The sequence below is a fragment of the Ictidomys tridecemlineatus genome, chromosome 4, assembly GCF_052094955.1.
Source record: "Ictidomys tridecemlineatus isolate mIctTri1 chromosome 4, mIctTri1.hap1, whole genome shotgun sequence".
Lineage (NCBI taxonomy): Eukaryota > Metazoa > Chordata > Mammalia > Rodentia > Sciuridae > Ictidomys > Ictidomys tridecemlineatus.
Window position 1 is genome coordinate 51,721,525 of NC_135480.1, and position 22,734 is coordinate 51,744,258.

At 43.8% G+C, this 22,734-nt stretch overlaps 1 protein-coding gene and 1 long non-coding RNA gene across 3 annotated transcripts; one reads left to right on the forward strand and one right to left on the reverse strand.

Moving 5' to 3' along the window:
- Positions 1 to 10,654: 10,654 nt before the first annotated feature.
- Positions 10,655 to 13,050, reverse strand: Adm (adrenomedullin). Of its 2 annotated transcripts, none has more exons than XM_013359313.4 (4): positions 12,882 to 13,050; positions 12,332 to 12,447; positions 11,925 to 12,074; positions 10,655 to 11,712 (listed from the first exon to the last, which is right to left on the reverse strand). In XM_013359313.4, exons 2-4 carry the CDS (start codon positions 12,427 to 12,429, stop codon positions 11,397 to 11,399), a joined length of 564 nt encoding a protein of 187 aa, XP_013214767.1. In that variant the 5' UTR covers positions 12,430 to 12,447; positions 12,882 to 13,050; the 3' UTR covers positions 10,655 to 11,396. The 2 variants fall into 2 exon arrangements, with proteins under 2 accessions (XP_013214767.1, XP_005326866.1); XM_005326809.5 differs by having other exon boundaries at positions 10,655 to 11,715; positions 12,882 to 13,049.
- Positions 13,018 to 15,570, forward strand: LOC120889628 (uncharacterized). The gene is made up of 2 exons (XR_005733632.2): positions 13,018 to 14,739; positions 14,984 to 15,570. It is a non-coding gene; the product is annotated as an uncharacterized LOC120889628 (long non-coding RNA).
- Positions 15,571 to 22,734: the final 7,164 nt, after the last annotated feature.

A 22,734-nucleotide genomic window follows, 5' to 3' on the forward strand; every position in this document is an offset into this window, starting at 1 on the left:
TTTGCAGCCATGATGTTTGCTGGTATTCTCCACCCAGGCTTTCTCTTCCAAGCCTTGCTTTCCTGAATAGACTTGATCCTATAAGCTTGGGGACTGGAAGTTCTTGTGAAGCACAGCCTGATAGAGGAACTATTCATAAAAGATGATTGAGAGGCTGGGGTTGTGGCTCAGTGATGGAGTTTTGAGTTCGATCCTCAGCACCACATAGAAATAAATAAATAAAATAAAGGTATTGTGTCCATTTGCAACTAAAAATATTTTTTTAAAAATGGTTGAATTTCTTCTGTTCTTCAATGTTTCTCTCACCTTGAATGTAATCTTAGAATGCTGGAGTAGGAGGAGAGGGATCTTAAAGATCATTGACTGCATGTCCTCATTCTATAAATGATGTATCTAAGGCGAAATGATCCATCTACTACCTCAGCTTTGTATTCTGACATAAAAAGAGAAAAAGCAGATGTTTTGTTTTGTCTTTTAAATCAGGACATCCTTATTGTTACTATTAAAAAGAGTGGCCATCTAATGAGCAATAACTACACTGCCAACCAGGGAGTGTATCACATTGTATCATTCATCCTCACTACAAGCCTATAAGGTAAATATTGTTATTCCCATTTCCTAGCTAATGAAACTAAGACTGAAGTTAAAGAGAGGTCCCACAATTATAGGGCTAGGAGGAGGGAGAGCCCTATGCAAACTCAAGCTTGTCTAACTTCAAAGCCCACGTCCTTTACTATCCCCACCCTACTGCCTGTCAAATGAACCAAGGCCACAGTACTAATCAGCTGGAATATCTTGGGCTTTCACATAACTTTAATGTTTCAGACAACGAGGTGAGGGAAGAGTCCTCCCTAGTGATAAAGTGGAAAAGGATGCCTGTGTCCAAGTAGTCCCTACTTAGCAGAAGTTGCAAAAAGATCAAGAGAGGCATCATATAGATGCAACTATTTCCCACTATCTGCTTGTCATGTTGAACATGACAGTGTTCTCTGAAAGCTTTTGAAAGACTTCCCTGCTTTTAATAAAAGTTGGCTGATGTGGTGTTGACAATTTGTGTTTCATTTAATAAAAAGTTGGTGGGGGGAATTTGGGACAGATGCTTATTTTGGGAAAAAATAATTGGGAGTTTTGTTGTTTTTTTATGTCCAAGGTCATACAGGGCTGGGAGAGCAGATGTGGTTTTATGAATTAGAGAAGTTGATCTGATTGTTGTCTACAGTGGCATAGATGATGGGGTTATTGCCTGGAAACACTTGAGTTTTCCTTTGAAACATGGTTTGGGAAAGAAACATTGACTTTTTTTAAAAAAAACAAAAACTAATAAAGTTAAGATGAAGTTGGAATGTTACATATAAAACTAAAGAACACAAGATGGGAACATTCCAGGGAAACATCTAAGTTTGTTAACTTTGGTGCCAGTGAAAACTGTATACACTGAAATTTTACTTAACCTCAAAAAGAAAAGACATATACCTGGGTTAGTTATAAATAACCTGCCTGGTTCCACAGTTCCCTTCTTTGCAACTGAGGTCACTCGAACCCTTCTGCAAGTAACTATGTACTCGGTCAAGGTGACTAAATAAGCATCACTTCCACATGAGTTGTATCAGTATCAAAACACCCTATTTGCCAATACCCTCCTAATCCACATCAACCTCATGCCTCACCTGGGCTACTAAATAGCAGCATTCCAGTGCCTGAAACAGGGCCTTGCACAGAGTAGATGGACAAACAAAAATATTGTTGACTGATTAACTTAATGAATGAATGAACAAAATCCTGTTTGTCCTGAATCAAGTGATCCCACATCCCTAACTCTTGTGTGGCTATTTCCCACTATTCTGAGACCCAGCCATGATACCATGTCGCTAGGACTGCAGCCCCACCCTGTTCTCACCAATCCCTTTGACAGATGTGTATTGGTTTATTAGGACCATCACAAGCAAATAGCATGGCACTGGTGGCTTAAATGTTAGAAATTTATTGTCTCACCATTCTGAAGGCTGGAAGTCTAAAATCAGGGTGTAGGAAGTTTGGTTTTTTTGAGGCCTCTTTCCTTGGCTTACAGATGGTCACTTTTTCTATGAATTCTCACGTAGTCTTCCTGAAGACTTTATTTTGTTTTAATTTACCCTTTAAAGGCAGTCACATTCTGAGGTACTGGGGTTGGGAGTTCAACATATGAATTGGGCAGAGTGCTCAATTCAGTCCATAATAAGAAACTCTAGTCCTCTCTCTGCATTCCAAAGCTGGACTGCTTCTGAGCCTGCCTATGATTTGCTCCTAGAATGCACACTGCCCTTCTCTCTGCCATTCTCCCACCCTCCAACCACCAAATGGGGTCTCACAATGTCACCTAGGCTGGCTTCAAATGCATAATCCTCTTGCCTCAGCACCCTGAGTGTACAGCACCCCGCCCAGCTTCTCCACCATTCTTGGTGCCCTGTCATGCCCTCCTGGATGCCAACACCCTCCAGCACAACCACCTGATATCTGTTGCCTCATCCTCAGCTGGCCTTCTTCCCATCACTGTAGCTGGTCTTCTCGTTGAACACCTGCCCGCCTGGCTACAGTTAACCACCCTTCTATTTCTGTCTGTTTTACTAGATGCAACCTTAAGTCTAAAGCTTGTTCTTTGTCTCTTAGGGCCACTGAGGTGCACTTTCGAAAAAGTCAAAAGGCGGTGCATGGACTGGAGGTGTGGCTCAGTGGTGAGTGACTGCCTAACATGCATGAGACCCCAGGTTCTACCCGCAGGACCACAAAAACAAACAAACAAATAATAAAGAGGAATGGCAATATGTGGGCCAAACAAAGTTGAGTGGCCTCACAAAGGTAAAATTTTACACATGATCACATATGGTATTAGGCCCCACTGACAGGGAACCGGGTTCAATTGTCTTGGAATGGAGCTCATCTCAGTATTTTTTCCAAAGCTCCCTGATAGTTTTAATTGACGAAAAGGAGTAAGGATCTATGCTCTAACTGGTGTCCATCAAATTGAGAGGAAAGGTTACCAACTAGACTAGAACAAAGGAGTAGCATGAGACTGGAGGACCAAATCAAGTGTGACTTGCAAAGGTATTGAAATGTGCCTGTCCAAGTCCAGCCTCAGCTAAGACAGAGGAGGTGATTCTCCCTGCAGCAATAGCAGCCCTTTTATGTTACAAGCCTTGCCCTTTGGTCTAAGAAATTGGGGGTGGCTTATTAGTGCCCCCCTGCCATGTGAGCCTCTGGATGGCACTCACAGTGACTCCAGCACAGGTGAATATCATTTGTGTTGGAGCATGACCTGTGGGCAGCTGTTGGTGAAAGCCCCCAGCAGAGGTAGCAATAACAGTTACCATGGCCCATACAACAGTGAGACTCACTCAGGTGGCCCAAGATGAGTTCCAGGCATTTAACTGGACCAGCATGTTGCTGGACTGACCTGTCACCAATGGCTGCTCCTCTCTGTGGGACTCTCCCTCCACTGTCCCTCCCCTTGCCCTCTACAGGCCTCCTGCCACCTCTTAGATCCCTAGAGGACTGGGTGAGAGGTCCTAGTCTGGGCTCCCTTTAGCCTCTTTCCAATGGGCAGAGCCCAACCCCTGGGGCTTTAGGCCTTCCCCTTTTGATTCTCAAGAGCTTTTTCTTCTCTCAACAAAACCTGCTTCTCTGCAAATAAAAGGATTTGGCTTTCAAAACTATTGTTTTTGATGTGGGCTTCAAGAGGCTATTTTAAAAATCAGAAAACTGAACACTGACTGTTTTATTCTGTTTCTTTGTTTGCATCCGGTTGTACCACTCCTAATTCTCCTCAAGGCAATGCCACTGACTTACTAGGGGAAAGGTCAAGTGGAAAATGTGTAGCAAAGAAAAGCTGGAAGATTAACATTTCAAGATTCTCTCCCCACATAAGAAATAGTGCAACACCAATGGCTCCTCCCACCTGCCCCCCAAGTCCTAACCAGAGAGAGAGCCTGGAAGTCCTCACAGGTGGAGTGAGGAGGAGAATCCAATCTATCTGCATAATGAAAGTTCTAAATCGCAATTATTAAAACTTTGTTTTTCTCAACAAGTCAATATCTTGAGAACAAGAGGAATGTTAGAGATATGACAATTTTATTTGGAGCCTGTTTTGAACAAATCATTGTTAAAAGACATTTTTTTGAGACAATCAGGCCAATTTGATCCTGGACTGGGTATGAGCCGATACCACGGAATTGCTATTAAATGCTAAGTGTGACACATGCACTCTGGTTATGCAAGAGAATTGTTGTTGTTGTTGTTGTTGTTCTTTTTCTTAACAGATGCATACTAAAATATGTGGGGATGAAATGATAGAATGGGGAAAAGAAAAGATGGGGGCACAGGGGTACACACCTGTGATCCTAGCTACCCCAGAGACTGAGGCAGGAGGATGGCAAGTTCAAGTTTAGCCTTGGCAACTCAGCAAGACCTTGTCTCAAAATAAAAAATAAAAAGAGATGGGGGTGTGGCTCCATGGTAGAGCATCCTGAATTCAATCCCCAGTACTGCCAAAGGAAAAAAAAAGAAAGAAGGAAGGGGAAAAAAAAAGAAGGAAAGGAAAGGAAAAGATAATCTGGAATAGAACAGAAAAAATAAAGTAGAAAAGAAAAAGGGCTAGGCATTTGTTGTGAAATCATAATTGTTGGATTTTAATAATGGGTATATGAAGACTCATTATATTATTATCTCTTTTATATAAGTTTGAAAAGTTTCATAATAATCTTTTAAATTGTTAAACTAGTACAGAAAAATATAGGCTGAGCAGTGGAAGAGAACAAAAGGCCAGAGATTTACTGTTCAAGAATTTATTATATTACTAATTTATAGACAGAGGAACTCTTTTTTGACATGGAGGCCTAACAAATAAAAAGAGTGGAAAAGTTCTACTGGAACCTGGGAAAAGAGTCTTTTTTCCTCCTTGTCTCCTCATGAAACTTCAGAAGTAACTCAGAATATGTTTTGGACATTAAAAGATGTCCAAACTATGGTAGTGCACACCTGTCATCCCAGCAGCTCAGGAGGCTGAGGCAGGAGGATAATGAGTTCAAAGCCAGCCTCAGCCAAAGCAAAATGTTAAGCAACTCAGTGAGACCCTGTCTCTAAATAAAATACAAAATAGGACTGGGGATGTGTCTCAGTGGTTGAGAACCTGAGTTTAATCCCTGGTATCAAAAAAAATAGAAAAGAAAGATGCCAAAGCTATAGGAATCAGAGTAGGAAAAAAGCAGGTAATAGACAAACATGATCCCACTTATTTTTAATTGTGTGGCCCATTAGGGAAAGTGCACACCACCAATCAATAAAGAAAGATATGTCAAAATTCACTTAATAACCCATCATGGAAATCCAAACATATCGCTTTATTTATTTATTTATTTGTTTGTTTGTTTAAGGCAGTGCTGGGAATTAAACCCAGAACCTTACATATACTAAGCAAGCATACTACCACTGAGCTACATTCTCAGCACTGAATAATATTACTTTTACACCCATTAAGGTGGCAAACATCAGAAAAGAGGATCTATACTGTATTTATCAGGATTCTTCAGAGATAGGTAATTTAGCATGGAAATTGCCTCATACAATTATGGAGGCTGAAAAGTTCCCAGATATACAATCTGGAAAACCAGGCAAGCCAGAAGTATGATTCAGTCTGAGTCCAAAGGCTTGAAAACTAGGGGAGCTGAGGGTGTAACTCCCAGTCTGACAGGGTTGGGGGAGGTGCTGCCAGTGTAAGTCCTAGAGTCTGAAGGTCCTAGAACTAGATCCAGTGGCTATAGGCTGGAGAAGTTAAATGTTCCAATTTAAGAAGAGAGAGGGAATTGGCCTTTCCTCTATCTTATTGTTCCATTCCAGCTCTCAACAGATTGGATGAAGCCTGGCGAGGGCAGATCTTCTTTAATAGCTGATTCAAATGCTAATCTCCTCTACAAACACCCTCACAGACACACCCAGAAATAATGTTTTACCAGCTATCTGGGTATCTTTAAACCCAGTCAAGTTGACACATAAAATTAACCATTACACCTGCCACGTTGGCAAGGATGTGGAGAGATGGGAACGTTCATGCGCTACTGGTGGGAATACAAACTGGCACAGGCATCCTAAAAAACAATCTCACACAATTTGGCCTCATCTTATGAGGAAGGCTTTTGCACAAATGATGAAAGTTCATGATGCATTTCTTCAAAAACTTTTCATTCAGATCCATAGAGGTCACCAAACTAGACATTCATCTACACATTATTTGTAGCAGAGGCAACCCACGTGTTCCTCATTAAAAAACAAGAAGAGTAAAATGTGGTAGAATTTGTGTGTGTGTGTGCGTGCATGTGTGTGTGAGTTCGAACATTAGAAAGCAACAAAAATGTCAACACAATAGATTTGTTTGTTACCAACATGTCTTGTGAAACAATACAGGTTTTACAAAATTCCATACACATAATTAGCATAGCTATCAAATATATTAGGAAGGATTCTTATGAAGAGGAGGAATGAGAATTAAAGAAGAAAAAATAAAATGATTAAAACAGAAAGAAGACTTTCACAATAATAACTTGCCTAAATAGAACTGTGTTTAATTCATCTCTCTCCACTCAGATCTTGCTAAATTTCTCAGGCTGGCCTCTAATTTGTAATCTCCTCCCTTGGCCTTCGAAGTGGCTGGTATTAGGATTATAGTCCTGCACCACCATGCCTGGTAACGAGTTCCATTTTTAAAGAAGAGAAAATGTATTAAAATGTCTAGGGGGTATATAGTAGAATATTAATAGTGGTTATCTCTGAGAGTGGTATTAAAGGTGAGTGTTGTTGCTGCACTTAAAAAATATTGTATAACAAGCAAAATGTATTTTTTATTTTTAAAAATTCATCTTCCTACTCAGAATTACTTTCCTGCTGTTGGACAAATGTACAATAACCTACTAAAATCAGCTGCCTGTGTGGCCACAGTCATTTTATTGTTTTTCCAGAATGTTCCAAAATAACTCTGGAACAAGACCAGTGGGACCACCAGATAGCTATCTAGCCTCACCCTTCTTCCCATGCAAATGAAGACCAAGCCTCCAACCCAGTTTTGGCAGAAACCTCTGTGGGACTCAGGATAACAAGGCCCTCTCCTCAGCTGGGGAAAGGAGGGGCAGCACTCATAACTCTCAGAGTCAGCTCAGAACATCCTCTGAAAAACTGCCTTGAGCAGCAGTTGCCAAGACAAAAGGTCCCACCTCAAGGGTGGAAACACTATTTGTAGCTTTGTAGACACAGGTGTTCTTCCAGAGACTTAAGACCTACAGTGTGGGACAGTGTTTGGCCAGGAATAGCTCAGAAGGCCTTCCCCTCAAAAGCCAGCTCTTGAGGGCTTCAGTGTATGTTCTAACTATATTTGGCAACACAAACCAAAGAGGTCAGTGGCTTAGCTCAGGGGGAGAAAAGGCTATTCCTGAGTTATAATCCCTGCTTCAAACCAGGACCAAGAATTTAAAACTCACTTCACTTATTTATTCTGTATGCACTGAGCTTACTGTTGAAGCAATTCTTCCTCCCAGTCCTACCAGCCCTCCTGTAAACCCTATAGAACCACAGGTGTAAATCACCTACCCAAACTATCCCAGTGGTAGGGGACTCATGGGGACATCTGGCTTGAGAACCTAAATATTAAAAGTTTTCCATTTTACTCCTTATGGCTCTGGAGCATCAAAATAGACCCTTGCACCTGGGTGCATATCCAGGCTCCCCCATTTATTAGTCACTGTGTGACCTTGGCTAAGTTACTTTATGTCTCTGAGGTTCAGTTGCCTTATCTACAAACAGAGATAATAACACCTACTTCACAAGGCTGCTGTGAGAACTAAATAAGATAAGGTATATAAAGTGCTTAGGAGAATATCTGACACCAAGCTCATGCTAAAAAAAGAATTGCTTTCTATTCCCCTCTGTCACTCCCCTCCAACCTTAGCTGTTTAGCTCTTAGAGGAACGGCCTGGTACCTTTGGCTGATTACAAATGGATAGTACCATCACACAGCCACCAACAGTAGCTGCAGATAATAGCTACTTCTCAGCTGTGGACAGGTTGAATCAGCTCACAAATGACTCATCACTGTTGATAAATGATGTGTTCTTGGCATCAAGAGATCCTATCCTGATAAGCTCAGCACCTTGTGGAAAAAATAACAACGACAAACAAACAAAACTCCAGAAGCCTTGCTGAATAGCTTACAAAGAAGCCTAGGATTTGATGGTGACCTTCAGCTAATCCTGACCATGTACCAGACTGGTCATAGGAGGGTCTCTGTCTCCTCAGAAATGTCTGCAGTCACAGGATTAGCAGTGGGAAGGACTCCAGCTGAGCAGCTGCCTCTCCCTTCTCAGAGCTGCACCATTTGAGCTGTACTCGCCTCAGATTCCCTGAAGTCATAAGACTCCTCAGGGAAGGCTAGATGCCTGTTCCCCGCTTACAACAGCCCCAAGCTGGTGCCCAACCTGCCTTTGGCAGCTTGGTCTGGTGGCTGAAGCTCTGCCAATGTGAGGTTTGGCTGGAGGGCCCTGTGGGGACGGGACAAACCCTGGCTGCTCAAGGAAGAGGGAAAGTGTTTGGTCTTTAGCCACTGTCTGTGAGGCTGAAGTATTCACAGTTCTTTGCAGTTTCTGTAGCCCCTTCAGACCACCCCAAATTCACTCCTGGCACAGAAATTCCTTGATGGTGTTTTTAGTCACTCCTTCATTCATAATCCTGTACTTTCCCAGTGCCTAGCACAGAGTTCTCTCCAAGTGAATATTTATTAAGAGGTCCTTAAGGACACCATAGTCTGTGGCTGCATTCATAAACCCTTCAATTCTGGTGAACCTCACAAAACCGTTAAGATCAAACAGGATAATAATCTGTATAAGATGGACACTCATCAACAGCCAGGTGCCAATAACTGAGGCCTTGTATAGAAATTTCATGTTCTAGGGTCTTCTTTCTCCTAAACTGAAACTGCAGCCAGTTGCAGTGTAATCCCAGCAAGTCTGTAATTCCAGTAAATTGGAGGCTAAGGAGGATCACAAGTTCAAAGCCAACTTCATCAATTTAGTGTGGGACTCCATCTCAGAATAAAAATAAAATGGGCTGGGGGCATAGAGCACCCTGGAGTTCAATCCCCAGTCAAAAATAAATAAATAAAAATTGAAGAAGAAGAGGAAGAGGAGGAGGAGAAGGAGGAGGAGAAGGAGAAGGAGGAGAGGAAGGAAGAAAGAAAAGAAAGAAACTGCTTCAGAATCAGATTGTCTGTCCACTCAGTCCTAGGATCTACATGTTCATGTGTGTATGCAGGCTGCTTCTGCAAGGAAGAGCCATTCTCAGAGAGGATCTATAATGTGCAATTGAGGCAAAAGCCCCAAAGGGAGGTAAGCCATTCTGGAAACATTTCCATCCTCCAAACCACCTTTAGACTTTCCTCAACAGGTAAATTTCTAAGATCCCTTTGAAGCTTTGAAGTGGAAAGGCTAGAGAAACTTTGTAGAAAAGAAGACAGAATGGGGTCTTCAGGATGTTGGCTGAGACAATGGGGCAAGAAAATCAAAATCAGGTATGCCTCTTCCCATAGACATTGCCTCCCCCTACCTTCTCCTCCTGTCCTAACTGTTCCTGTGCCCCCTGTCCTAGTCACTCAATGTCTAGCATCTAGCCTCGGAACTGGGGGTAACTTCTAAGATGATAAGGCATAAAGAAAGGAGCAGGAAGGAAGGAAAGAGAGAAAGAAAGGCCAGAGAGAAGGGGGGGAGGTGAAAAAGGCTGCGGTAGGAGGAAGGAAGAGGAGAGCTGCAAGGGGGAGGCGGAACAATGAAGGTCTCAGGCCGTCAGAGGCGCACGGTTCCGGCGGCACGTCCGTCCAGCCCGCCTGCGGCCAGCAGCTGCACGCTTCGCAGCGTGTGGGCGCTGAGTCACTGTCCCAGAACAGCAAGCCGCGGTGCAGGTCGAAGGGGGAGGGGGCTGGTTGGCATTTGCAAACTTTTTTTTTTCTTCTTTCCTCTTTCATTAAGGCTGTGTGCTGACTCCCACGTAGGAGAACTTATTAAACCGCACGTACTGCCTCTTGGCTCTTGGGGCCAATCCGAGGCGGTCGGCAGGGGGCGCCACAGGCTCGCTTACGGGCCCACCAGCTTGCTGGGAGCTAGAGCGAAGAGAGGACTAGGGTGCTAGTTCCCGAGATACACGAACGTTTTGCTGGTGTAGCTTTTAATTTTGACACTCGCAGCTGCCGGAGTAAACTCCGCACTAGAAGCCTCGAGACACCCAACTATCCCAGGAACGCTTTCGCTCAGGGTTCCATGAGCAATTCCATAAAACTGGGCCTCGATTACGCAAGACAGGGAGTCCAGTCTCGCCTCCCCACTAAGGCTCATCCTATCCAGCCGCTCCTGGCCGCCACGCTAGGCGGTGACCTCGGGCGTCTCAGCGAAACTGATTCGCACCCAGGACACGCGCTCTGCGCGCCCCTCATGGAGCTCGTGACAAATAAGCTCTGTTAGGTCAGAGCTCTGACCGGTCAACTCGCACCTTCACTTCCATCTCTCCTGTCCAATACCGGCGGCTAGACCCCAAGTTTCCGAGCAATCGGGAGCAGGACCCTCCCTGCTTGGATGCGTGAATCGAGAATGAATCAGCATTGAGACAGTTTATTGGTTTGCAGTTCGCGTATCACCCATTTTATGTAAATAGATTATAGAGACACAATGTTTCCTTCTTCCACAGGCAGTAACCAGGCACTCTATTTTACACATGCACGCGCGCGCTCACACACACGGTCCACGAACCAAACAATGTTACACCTCGCTGAGACATTCACGTCTTAAAATAGGGGGAAGGGACAATATAATTGCTTTAAAATGCCCTTAATACAATATATAACGTACAAAAATATCTCTATATATTTGAAGTTACAAAAAAAAATCTTGACAGCAACAAACTTAAATATTGATAGTTACCTCTGTATGTACAACACGCATTGCACTTTTCCTCTCTAGGTTTGTAAAGTTCAAGTAATATTGGGGCTTGCGCCCCGAAGGGTGACACCCCATGAGAAATAAGTTTGTGAGCGGGCAAAGCAGTGGCTCAGACCCCTGCTCCGAAGGTCTCAGCATTTATTTCTTAGTTTCTCCTCTCCCTGAGCCTGGCACTCCCTCGGATTCCTCTGCCCTCCCGGGGCACCCAAGTCTCATGGGGTGAAGAGAGCGCTCAGCCCCGAAGGAGAAGGGGCTCTGCAATGCCGGGGCTCGAGGCCAAACGGTGCCTTCTGGACTCCAGGTATCTGCAAGACTGTCTCAGCCTGTTCCCCCGAAGTCCTCTACTCTGGGAAGCGCCAGTGGGACGCTTGCGCGACTGTTCGATGCTGTCACGGGAGCCTAAATCCTAAGGAGAGTGGAAAGCACTTGGTGCACCCGGGAGTCCCGAGATGCTCGTGCCTGTGGCTCGGAAGACATCAGAGTCCGGCCCTGGCTCGCCTCGAGCAAGGAACGACGGCGCCGGCGGCCATAGCCTTGGGGGCTGATCTTGCTTCTGGGGGCGACACCGTCCTTGTCCTTGTCTGTGAACTGGTAGATCTGGTGTGCCAGCTTCTGCACCGTGCACGTCCCGAAACGGCAGCCAAAGCTCCGGAGGCCCTGGAAGTTATTCATACTCTGGCGGTAGCGCTTGACTCGAATGCGGGCAGCGTCCGGACTGCTGGGAACGGGAAAGAAGGCTACTTGAGACCCTATCAAGCAGGGCTTTGGCCCCAGTCATCAGGAACGAGAGTTATTCTAGGACCCGAGGGAGTTGAAAATTGCTCCGACATCCGAGCTGCAAATCCAGCCCCTGTATGCCCAGGGCCAGGACAGAGGAAAGGGATAACTCCTCCGGCACATCCCCCTCCCTGCACCGGGCATAGTTACCTGATCTGAGGGCTGTGAGAAGCGCCCTTCACGTCCTGGGGCCGTATGAGAGTCTGGACACGCTCGGCCTTCACGTCAGCGAGCCCGGTGGGGTAGCTGCTGGACACTCGCAGTTCCCTCTTTCCTCGACTTACAGCCCACTTATTCCATCTAGAAAACACAATCAGAGGAATTCGGGTAAGTTCAAGCGACTTCCCGCCTGCACTCATTCTCATTCACTCTTTTATTTTTTTAATTATTTACGGTGCTAGAGATCCAGGCCAGGGCCTCGAGAATGCTAAGCAAGCTCTCTATCCCTGGACTACATCCTCAGCCCTCCCACTCACTTCTAACCCCCGCGAGACCAACGATCAGTTTTCCCTCGTCTGCCAGGTATCATGACTGGGGAAGACGCTGCCAGGACTTACTTCTTTCTGAACTCCGATGCCACGTCGAGCCGAGCAGTGTCGGCGCCTAGGAAGGCGAGTGAGCCCAGGAACATCAGAGCGACGGAAAACAGTTTCATTCTGGCAATGCACAGACACTGAAAAAGTAGAGAGGACGAGCATGAGCACCCTGGTCTGCTGCACCGCCCAGGCCGGGCACAGCCGGAGGGCGGGGGGGGCCCGGAGCCGGCAGTCTCAGCCCCTTGTTCTGCTTGGTTTAGACGCTTATCTCCCCTGGGCTCAGCGACGCCAGAGGCGTTTGCACCCGCCGATGACCCGCCCCACAGGGGAAGCAGCTGCACAGCACCAGGCTCCCAGAGGTTCCCTGCTCAATGCTTGAAACTTGGTTTGTGAAACAGAGACTAGGTCTCTGGAGCTCCATCTGTATGCATGAGCGGGATTCAGAGATGCGGGGTGTACCCCGCAGAGAATTACCCAAAGTGAGTTATTTTCCTCATCCAGCGCTCCCAGTTTCGGGTTTTGGCAAATGCTCCCCCCTCCCGCTTTAATTCGCTGGGCCTATGGCACCTACCTGCTGAAGGGGTGATCTGCCAAGTTCTTGGAGGGAAAGGTCCGAGACGTCCCTGTCTGGCAGTAGCAAAACACTGAAGTCCAAGACTGTGATGAGAAGCCAGAAGAGGTAAGGCTGAAGCTGTTCTGCCTAGTGTCACCAAGAAACCACTGAGTGGCCAGCACTGGTTCCTGCGCTTTATAAGAGCCGAGGGGGCGGGGCCTGTTCTGCCCTCGCGCCCTCCCTTTCCTCCCGCGCGCGCGCCCCAGCGCAGTGCTTTCCCTTGAGTGTGGGGTTGGGGGGACTCTTGTGCTTGTGCCCGGAGGGCTCAGAGATGGGCTCCAGGAGATTGGTGGAGAAACTGCCACAAACCTAATTCTCTGACATGGGTTCAGGTGATAAGCAGGGGCGAAGGAAGACCGGGAAAACTTTTTTGGGGGGAGTGGGAGTGGGGTTCTTATCCCAGGACCTGTACAACTCAGTGAGGGGCCTTCTGGCATCGAGTTGCTAGAGCTAGAGCCGGAGGACTGTGCGCGTGGCCTGAGCCCGGGACCTGGGGAGCTGTGGCTTCGAGTGGACCGCGCCCCCTGCCGGCTCAGCGCCTGACCTAGACTCGACCCCAGACTCCCGCGGAGCCTCGGGGCAGGGTACGGATAAAGAACCCAGGAGAGAAGAGTGGGACGCTAGCCCCCGAGAGCGGCTGAGGCCCCGAGATTTCTGGATGGGCTACTGATATTTCGCAATAAGAACAAAGCTCGAAGGGCTGAATTGAGAATTGGGATTTGGAGGGGGTAGTTATCCGAAGTTTCAGAATTTACATGCCTATTTGGAAATACGGGAATAACCAAAATTAGGAAGAAAGATACCGTTTTATCTCCCTCCCACCTTTGTAATCCAATTATGCCTTATAAGGTTATAACCTGGCTGCCCTCATCCACCATTGTAAACGTGAGGATTGACTGCCAGGGAGCACACTAACGCTTCACATATGTTAATCGCTTTACAGTTTAAAAGCACAGCCACATTCCGATTTCCTTTGATCTTTATACTAACCCCTGAGTTAGGGAAGGAAGGTAGCATTACTTTCCCCGATTCACCATGTATAAAATTGAAGTTCAGAAAGGGGAAGTGTATTGGCTAAAGCGACACTAAATGTAGGAAGCAAAAGAGTCCTAACTCGATCCGGCAAGCAAGCAAGGTGCTTTGGGGCGCGGCGGCGTGGATTCTTCTAGGCTGGGGTCACCATTTCTTCAAGGGGGAGAGAAGAGTCCCAGCCCCCGCCCGAGGATATGTGCCTATTCATGATGAATCAGTTCAAACACGTTTGTCACCCATTTGTGCTATTCCCTCCCAGCTTCTCCACTTCACTTTCTTGCTTACTTTCTGGGGGCCAAATTAGGGAGGAAAGGCTCAGCCCCGTGGGGCTCCCTACTTTTTACATGTGGGTCTCTGGTGTCCTGTCACTCACAACCCCAATCAAATGTGCTGAAGTCCAGCAACTAAATTGAGGCCCAGGGTGTGAGACCACTGACTAAACTGGCTTCTTGTCCTTGTTCCCTGACAATTCGGACATGGGCAAGTCACGGTCTCTCTTTAGTGTCCGCATCTAGAATGTGTTCCCTGCAGATCTCCAAATTCCCCACCTCCCCTGCCATAATCAGTCTGAGATTCAGGGAACTGGATCCCCCGACCTTGTCCACAATGTTCCTGGGCTGAGCATACTGGCTCAGCCTCCTTTTCACTCTCAGGACTGAACCATGGACTTTGCACCTGGGGAAGAAATGGCCGCGACAAGGTTATTATGAGGGCTCTTGCCAGAGGGAATCACTAGACGTGAGTTCCAGCTGAGAGCTGGGACAGACTCCAGGTTCTGGCTCTGGTAAGGACTTGGAAAGCTCAGGGTTGGAGGGGTGGGTGCAGCGCGGCGAATTGGCGCGTTTCAGGTCGCCTGACTGGCCTCAGGACCGTCACCACAGAGACCGGCATGTCAGGCGGCTGGTCTGTCTGCACCGCAAACAGCAGGTATTACTGTTCGCTTGCTGTTTCCAGAAGCCTCCCCAGTCTAACTATTGTTTTTGTTGTTCTCTCCCATTTTCCGTCTCTTCCTTTCACTTCGTACCCAGGATCTTCTTCACACAGATCCTGTCTAAGATGATGGGCTGTCAGTCTCTAAGGATGCAACCTACCTGTCACCAGCTTCCAGCTGAGTCCGCACCAGATCAGGTTTTACTTTCATTTCCCCAGCATGCGCCCAGGAGGTCAAAGACAAAGGGCGTTGGCCCACTGCCAGGGACCGTCCCGTGATCTGGACTCGTTCCTTCCAGTCCCCACCAACCCTTAGAGGTTCCGTCTACATAGAACTCTGCGGCTGTACCTCGTTACTTCCTCGCTATGTCCTTCAGGTAGACGGTGATTCTTTGAGGGAAACTGAGATCTAGCTTCGAGCCATGATCTTGAAACGTGATCTTGGCTCAGACGTCTTTTTGAGCTGCAGGCGGCTTCAACAAGGAAAATAATCCAGGGGTGGAAACAGACTCAGTGGCTTGGCTCCATCAAGCTAAAGTGTCTGCGCCAGCGGTGTCACGTCTGTGCCAGTATTCCCACCTGAGAGCCTTGGCACGGGTCTTATCAGCCTGGGTGCTGTTTGCCTCTCATGCAATTAGCAGGTCTGTCGCTTAATAAAAAAAGCCAATACTTTCTTTAATTTCTATATTGGCAATTCAGAGGATTTTATTAGAAAATCCGTATCTTGGAAAGTGTGTGTGCCTGAGTGGGGCAGCAGGGGTCAGATTGTCCCCAAAACATCTTAGGGCCTAAGTCCAAAAAAGATAATGAATTTGCCAAATCTGGACATCCATCCCACCCCCCCACCCGGTGGAAACTAGTTGCCTTACTTAATCATCCTTAAAGGAAAAAACAACAACAACAACATAAATGCAGCACACACAAAAAAACAACACAGGAGTTCTCTTTCTGGTGATTTGTTAACACAAGAGTTTCCTCCATTCAAATTGCAATGATTGTAGATTCCCACTGACCATGGACAGTACAAGGAAGGAAGGAAGGAAGGAAGGAAAGGAAGAGATATCTTAAATATCTTCCTGGCAGGAAAAGAGAAGAAAAAAAAAAGAAAAGAAATCCTGGTTAATGAAGACCCACTAATTTTGTGTGTGTACACCAAATAATTTTGAAGGTGAGATTATAAATAAACTCCCAAAGCATTGTAATAAATGTGTATATCCTGACATGGTATGTACAAACATAAGTATACATACTGAAAGTTTGTTGAATGATGGTGTTTCAGTTTCTTCTTTACATTCTCATTGAGTTTTTTAGGCCGTAAAGTCAAGCATTATTCTCAATAATGTTTGGAATTTAAAAAATTGTGTGGTGGTGGTTTCTCAGTTAACACTGTGGACACAATCCCTAAAGTTAGGGTAATCATACTTAACTCTTTCAGAAAAATAATAGGAAATAACTATTAATAAGAATAACTAAAACACAAGTAGTACACAAGTAGAGGAGTACATTGCATAGTGATTGCAGATGCCTCTTTTTTAAAAACAGGAAATTTTATGGTGCATTTAGTATTCATGTAGCTCAAAATGTCTGTTAAGTTCAGAGGTTGTTTACAACATTCTCTTGAAAACAAGTTTCAAGATGCATCCTGAAATCATAACATCCAGTAGTTTACAGAAAGGACACAATCAGCCTTGCAGATTTGGTCTCATAAGGAAAACTAAAGCAGGATATAAAGGCCAGGGAACTTTTTTTGATATCTCTGACTTCTCAAAGGAACTAATAAAAATATAGATTCTTTCCATAAATGAACACATACATAAAATCAATTAAAGTATAAAATAGGCATACAAGTTCAGGAGATTGACCAAGTTGAAATCTCTGACACAATAAAAAGTACCATTTCTTTAACTTATATCTGCTTTGGAGTGGCGGGGTCAGGGAGCACAGTTAACCTCTGCTTTTAGTGCACAATATTTTTCCGAGCATCAGCATGAAGAAAAGTATGTTTTTGGTGCTCCTCACCATCCTCCTCCTCCTCCTCCTCCTCCTCCTCCTCCTCCTCCTCCTCCTTCCTCCTCCTCCTCCTCCTCCTCCTCCTCCTCCTTCCTCCTCCTCCTCCTCCTCCTCCTCCTCCTCCTCCTCCTCCTCCTCCTCCTCCTCCTTCTTCTTCTTCTTCTTCTTTGGTGGTTGTTGTTTTGTTTTGTTTTTGGTGCTGGGGATCAAACCCAGGACCTCACATGTGTTAGGCAAGTGCTCTACTACTGGGCTATACCTCCAAACCCATGCTTCACTTTTGTGTTTCTGCACAAAACAGACAGGGGACAGAGCTCAATCCAGGGGACAGAGCTCTTTAAAGATTAGGGAAGTTAAATTGCTGGGCAAATGAAAAAGAACACAGAGAAAGTAATAAGCATAAATATATTATACTAAAAACAATAACAGAACACAATAAAATGACTTCAAGAGAAATTTTCTATGAATGTCCTTAATGAATGGATGATAGAAAGCATGATTAGACATTTAAGGTCACTTCTAGCCAAAGAGAATGGTGTTAAGGAGAGGTACCTGCCTACAGGTGGGGATCTTATACTATCAGATTATAAGAGAGAAGGAAATTTAATGTATGAGCCTGTATTATTTGAAAGTTTATTCATTCCTTCAACAAATATTTACTGCTCATGTATTAAGTGTGCAGCATTCTGCTAAGTTCTGAACATACAGTAGCCATCATTCTTGCCCTCAACAAACTTACAGCCTAGTGGAGAAGCCAGCTGTAATCATATACTCACAGGAATAAATACATGATTGATTATAAACTGCAGTAATGTTCCAAAGGAAAACCAATGACTCAGGTGACCTAATGTTCCAAATGGAGAAAATAGTATATGCCCAGAGATAGAAAAATTTTTAGTACATTAGGGCTGAAGATGTAGCTCAGTGGTAGAGCACTTGCAAACCCTGGGTTCAATCCCCAGTCGGCAGAGTGGGGAGGAGAGCAAGCTGTGTTCTGTAGCAAAATGATAGCTGGGCATGATAGTGATGCCTATTATCCCAGTGATTCAGGAGGCTGAGGCACAAGGATCTCAAGTTTGAGGCCAGCAACTTAGCAATCCTGTCTTGTTTGAGGTTGCAACTTAGCAACCCTGTCTCAAAATAAAATAAAAAGGGCTAGGGATGCAGCTCAGTGGTAGAGCACCCCTGGAGTTTGGTTGGAACTTACTAAGAGTTAAGAGTGGTATGAAATAAAAGTAAAGAGGTCATCAGGGTCAGAGTAAACAAGACCTTTTGGGAACACTGAAGATTTCACACTTTATTTATGGTTACATGGGAAGTTATTGACAAGTTTGAAGACAGGAAAGATATGATCCAATATACATTTATTTAAAAGATCATTTATTCATTTTAAAGATCATTCTGGGACTGAGGGTGTAGCTTGGTAGTAGAGCATGCTTAGCTTGTAGGAGGCCTGGGGATCCTTCCTAGCACTGCAAAAAACAAACAAACAAACAAATAAATAAATAAAAGACCATTTTGATTATTGGCTATGGTAGATGAATTAGAGAAGAATGAGAAGGGATGCCGTGCAGTAGGGGTACCCATGAGTGATTAGAGAGGGCCTAGTCCCACCATAATCTCTATTTATATCTCATGATCTGCATACACACACTTCACCTTAATTGCACCAACTAATTTCATGGACATGCACCCTGTTCAGTTGCACAAGACCTGCACTCACAAGAGTCTGCACCTGGTTAAAAGTTTTGCTAAAGCTGTTTGAAATTCTTAATAATTTTTCAACAGTAGGTCTAACATTTTCACTTTGCACTGGGCTCTGCAAATTATGTAGCCAGTCCTGCTCACTAAACATGCAATCTAGGAAAAAGCAGTCTGCAAACTCTGACAGTACCTATTTATACTGTAGTTACTAATGTCAGAGGTACTTCAAATGAATGCCAAGTTTCAATCATTTATCTCATCACACATATGAAAGCAACAGTAGGGCACTTTCCATCATTTATCTTTGAAGTTCTCTTTCCTGCACCTCAAAATACACTCAAGGCAGAAGCAGTGTGTTTGCTATACTAATTTAACTTTAAGAAAGGGCAATTACCAGCTTACTGTTTTTAAGTTTTACATATTCAAAAAGCCTGGAACCAGCTGGGCACAGTGGCACAGGTTTGTAATCCCAGCAGCTGGGGAGGCAAAGACTGAAGGATTTCAAGTTCAAGGCAATTTTTGAGATCCTGTCTCAAAATTAAAAATCAAGAGGCTGGGGGTGTAGCACAGTGGTAGGGCAGCCCTGGCTTACCGAACTGCATTTTACATTATTTAAGAAGTATTTCAGTACAGGAAAGAAAAAGAAAACAAAAAATAAAAGAGTCTGGAATCAATGAAGTACAGAAACCAGTTGGAAATGTATTACAATAATCTAGGTGGAAGATGATAATGGTTCAGACTACTAGGGGTGGTGTGAGGATGGGGAGAAGTGTACATATTTTGGAAGTAGGAGTAATAAGACTGAATGATAATGTGGGGCAGTCAGACATGCGTCAAGGGAAAATATCTTTCTTTCTTTCTTAAGTAACTGAGTAGTTGGCAACAGTTCAGGGAATTATTCACCACAGCTCTTAGTCTCCTTTGTTAGGGATTGTAGAGACAATTTGAAAGGACTCTAGCCCTGCCTATGGAAATTTGGTCAAGTCCAACTCTCATACTGCCTCTCTGAACTGTAGTGGCTAACCACAGGAAACACTTAAATGAATGTACAGATCAACCGCTTACCCCAACAACCCACTGTAGGAACATTGGGCTGATAAGCTTTGCTCACTAATTTTCAGCTTCATTTTGTCTTCTAAAGCAAAAAACATGAGCATCTACTTTAGGTACTCTTCCATTATCGTTTTGCATAGCTTTGCTGCTTTTGCTGGCCTTTAGTGAAACAAATCTGGACCTGCTTTACTTCCTCACTTTTTGGTGAAAGGTAATGGTGGTTATCTTGGGGGATGGTATAGCCTTCAGCCAGACTCAGAAATCAGGCTGCCTTGTCAGTGCTTATCAGTTTCAGCAGCTTGGCAGCTGTTGTCTGAAAAGCAAAGTACAGCTTTGGTGTATGCTAAATATGTTGACATGCATATAGGAACACAGTGCATTTAAATATAAACTTGGGATATTTGAAAATCCCTATGCTACGAAACAGCCATTTACAAATGGCTAGCAGTCTACCGAAGATAGAAGTTAATAGATGAAATATAACTAAGGGTAGATAACATTTGATTCTAGGCTTGAAAGCAGTACAACTCTGATTATTTTTTTAAAAAAGTTAAAGGCTTAGCTGTAGAGCACTTGCCTAGCACATGTGAAGAGGCACTGGGTTCAATCATCAGCACCGCATATGAATAAATAAAATAAAGGTATTGTATCCATCTACAACTTAAATTTTTTTAAAAAAGTTAAAATAATTTAAACTAATACTTGCAAATAAAATAAGAATTTATTTAAAAGCAAAATGGAAAAACTTACCACTACAAAGTTAACTCAAAATGGATCAAAGACCTAAATACAAGAACTATACAATACTTAGAAGAAAACATAGAAATAAATTTTTATAACCTTAAATTTGGCAATGGATTCTTAGATATGGCAGAAAACAAACAAAAAAATTGGACTTTATCTAAATTTTAAACTTCTGTGAGTTGCTGGGCATCATGGCACATGCTTTGTAATCCCAGCAACTCAGGAAGCTTGGTCAGGAAGATTGCAAGTTCCAGGCCACCCTCAACAATTTAGCAAGACCTCCTAAGCTATTTAGGCCCTGCCTCAAAATAAAAACTAAAAAGAGTTGGGGACAAAATTCAGTGGTAAAGCATCCCAGGTCAATCTCCAATATGGGAGTGGCAGTGAAGGACGAAAAACTTTTGTGAGTTAAAGGACATTATCAAGAAAAGGAAATGATAATCTATAGAATGGGGGAAAATGTCTGAAAATCTTATATCTGATAGGGATTAATTAACCAGAATATGTAAACTCAACCACAAAATGACAAACAGGGCTGAGAATGTAGCTCAGTGGTGTAACACAGGAGGCCCTGGACTCAATCCCCAGCACTGAAAAGTTGAAAGAAAAAAAGAAAGAAAAGAAAGTCAATCACAAGTTCAAAGCCAGCCTCAGCAACTTAATGAGGCCCTAACTAGCTCAGTGAGACCCTGTCTCTAAATAAAATATAAAAAAGGGCTGGGGATGTGGCTCAGTGATTAAGCAACCCTGAGTTCAATCCCTGGTATTACAGGAAAAAAAGGAAAGAAGGAAAAAGGAAAAGAAAAAGTCAAAGGACTTGAATAGACATATATTCAAAGACTTTGAAATGACCAACATACATATGAAAAGATGCTCAACATCATTACTCAGGAAGTCAGTAGAAAAATGTAACCACAATAAGGTACTACCTCATACCTACTAAGATGGCTATAAGAAAACAATAAATAATAAAAACAAGAAAACAACGAATGTTGACAGAAATGTAGAGAAATTAGAACCTGTGAGCATTGCTGATGGGATAAAGTGATGCAAACACAAAGTTAAACATAGGATTACCATAGAATTCAGTAATCCTACTCTTAAGAATATACCAAGAATTGAAAACAGATACTCAAACAATTATGTGTATAGGCATGTTCATAGCAGCATGATTCACAATACCAAAAGGTAGAAATAATTCCCAAATGTCCATCAGTGGATAAACAAAATATGGTTTATGCATAAGGTGAAATGTCATTCAGTCATAAAAAGAACAAAGTACCAATCCTTAGTAAGTTCCGATGCTGTAAGGTAGTACTGATGCTACAACATGCTTTAATTTTCTGGTACTGAGTATTGAATCCAGGGGTGCTCTACCACTGAGCTACATTCCCAGACTTTTTTTTTTTTTTTTTTTTGACACAGGGTCTTGCTAAATTGCTCAGGCTAACCTCAAACTTGTAATTCTCCTGCCTCAACCTCCTGAATAGCTGGGGTTATATACACAATTTATAATTCAATTTATATAAAACATCTATATTAGGCAAATCCATAGAGATAGAAAGGAAATTGGTGGCTGTCAGGACAGGAAAAGAAAATGGAGTGACTGCTTAATGGGTGGGGAGTTTTCTTTTAGGTGATGAAAAGGGTTTGGAACTAGATAGATGTAGTAGTTGTGCAACACTGAATGTACTACATGCACCTATTCGCATACTTCATTTTACCCCAATTTTTAAAAAGGAGAGTAAAATGGAGAAGGAACATAATTGTCCTTAAAATCTAAAAGACTACATTATACAAAGATTTCTGCCACCTCTGGGTAGCTCCTCAGAGCAGACTCCGGGAAGTTACAGTAGCACAACTCTGACATATTAAGGAAGAACTTTCTAACAATAGGGCTGTCCAGGAAGTAACATTACTCTTTTTTAATATTTATTTTTTAGTTGTAGTTGGACACAATATCTTTATTTTATTTTTATGTGGTGCTGAGGATTGAACCCAGGGCCTCACACTTGCTAGGCAAGCGCTCTATTGCTGAGCCACAATCCAAGCCCCAGTAACATCATCACTCTTTACTGATAGAGTGATCAAGTTGGATGATGATCTCCCAGGGAAGTTATAAAGAGGATTTCCATTTATGGGGTATGATGTGAAGATTTTTAAAAATTATTTTCAAGATCAATCTATTTTCCCTCTATCTCTGCAATTAAGCTGATTCAGTTTGAGGTTAGCTATTTACAAATGAGGTCTGAAGCATGGTACAGAAAAGGGAAACAGTTAAATAGAATAAATCTTAAGCATCATCAACCTTTTGGACTCTCAGTTCAGAGTTCCAGCA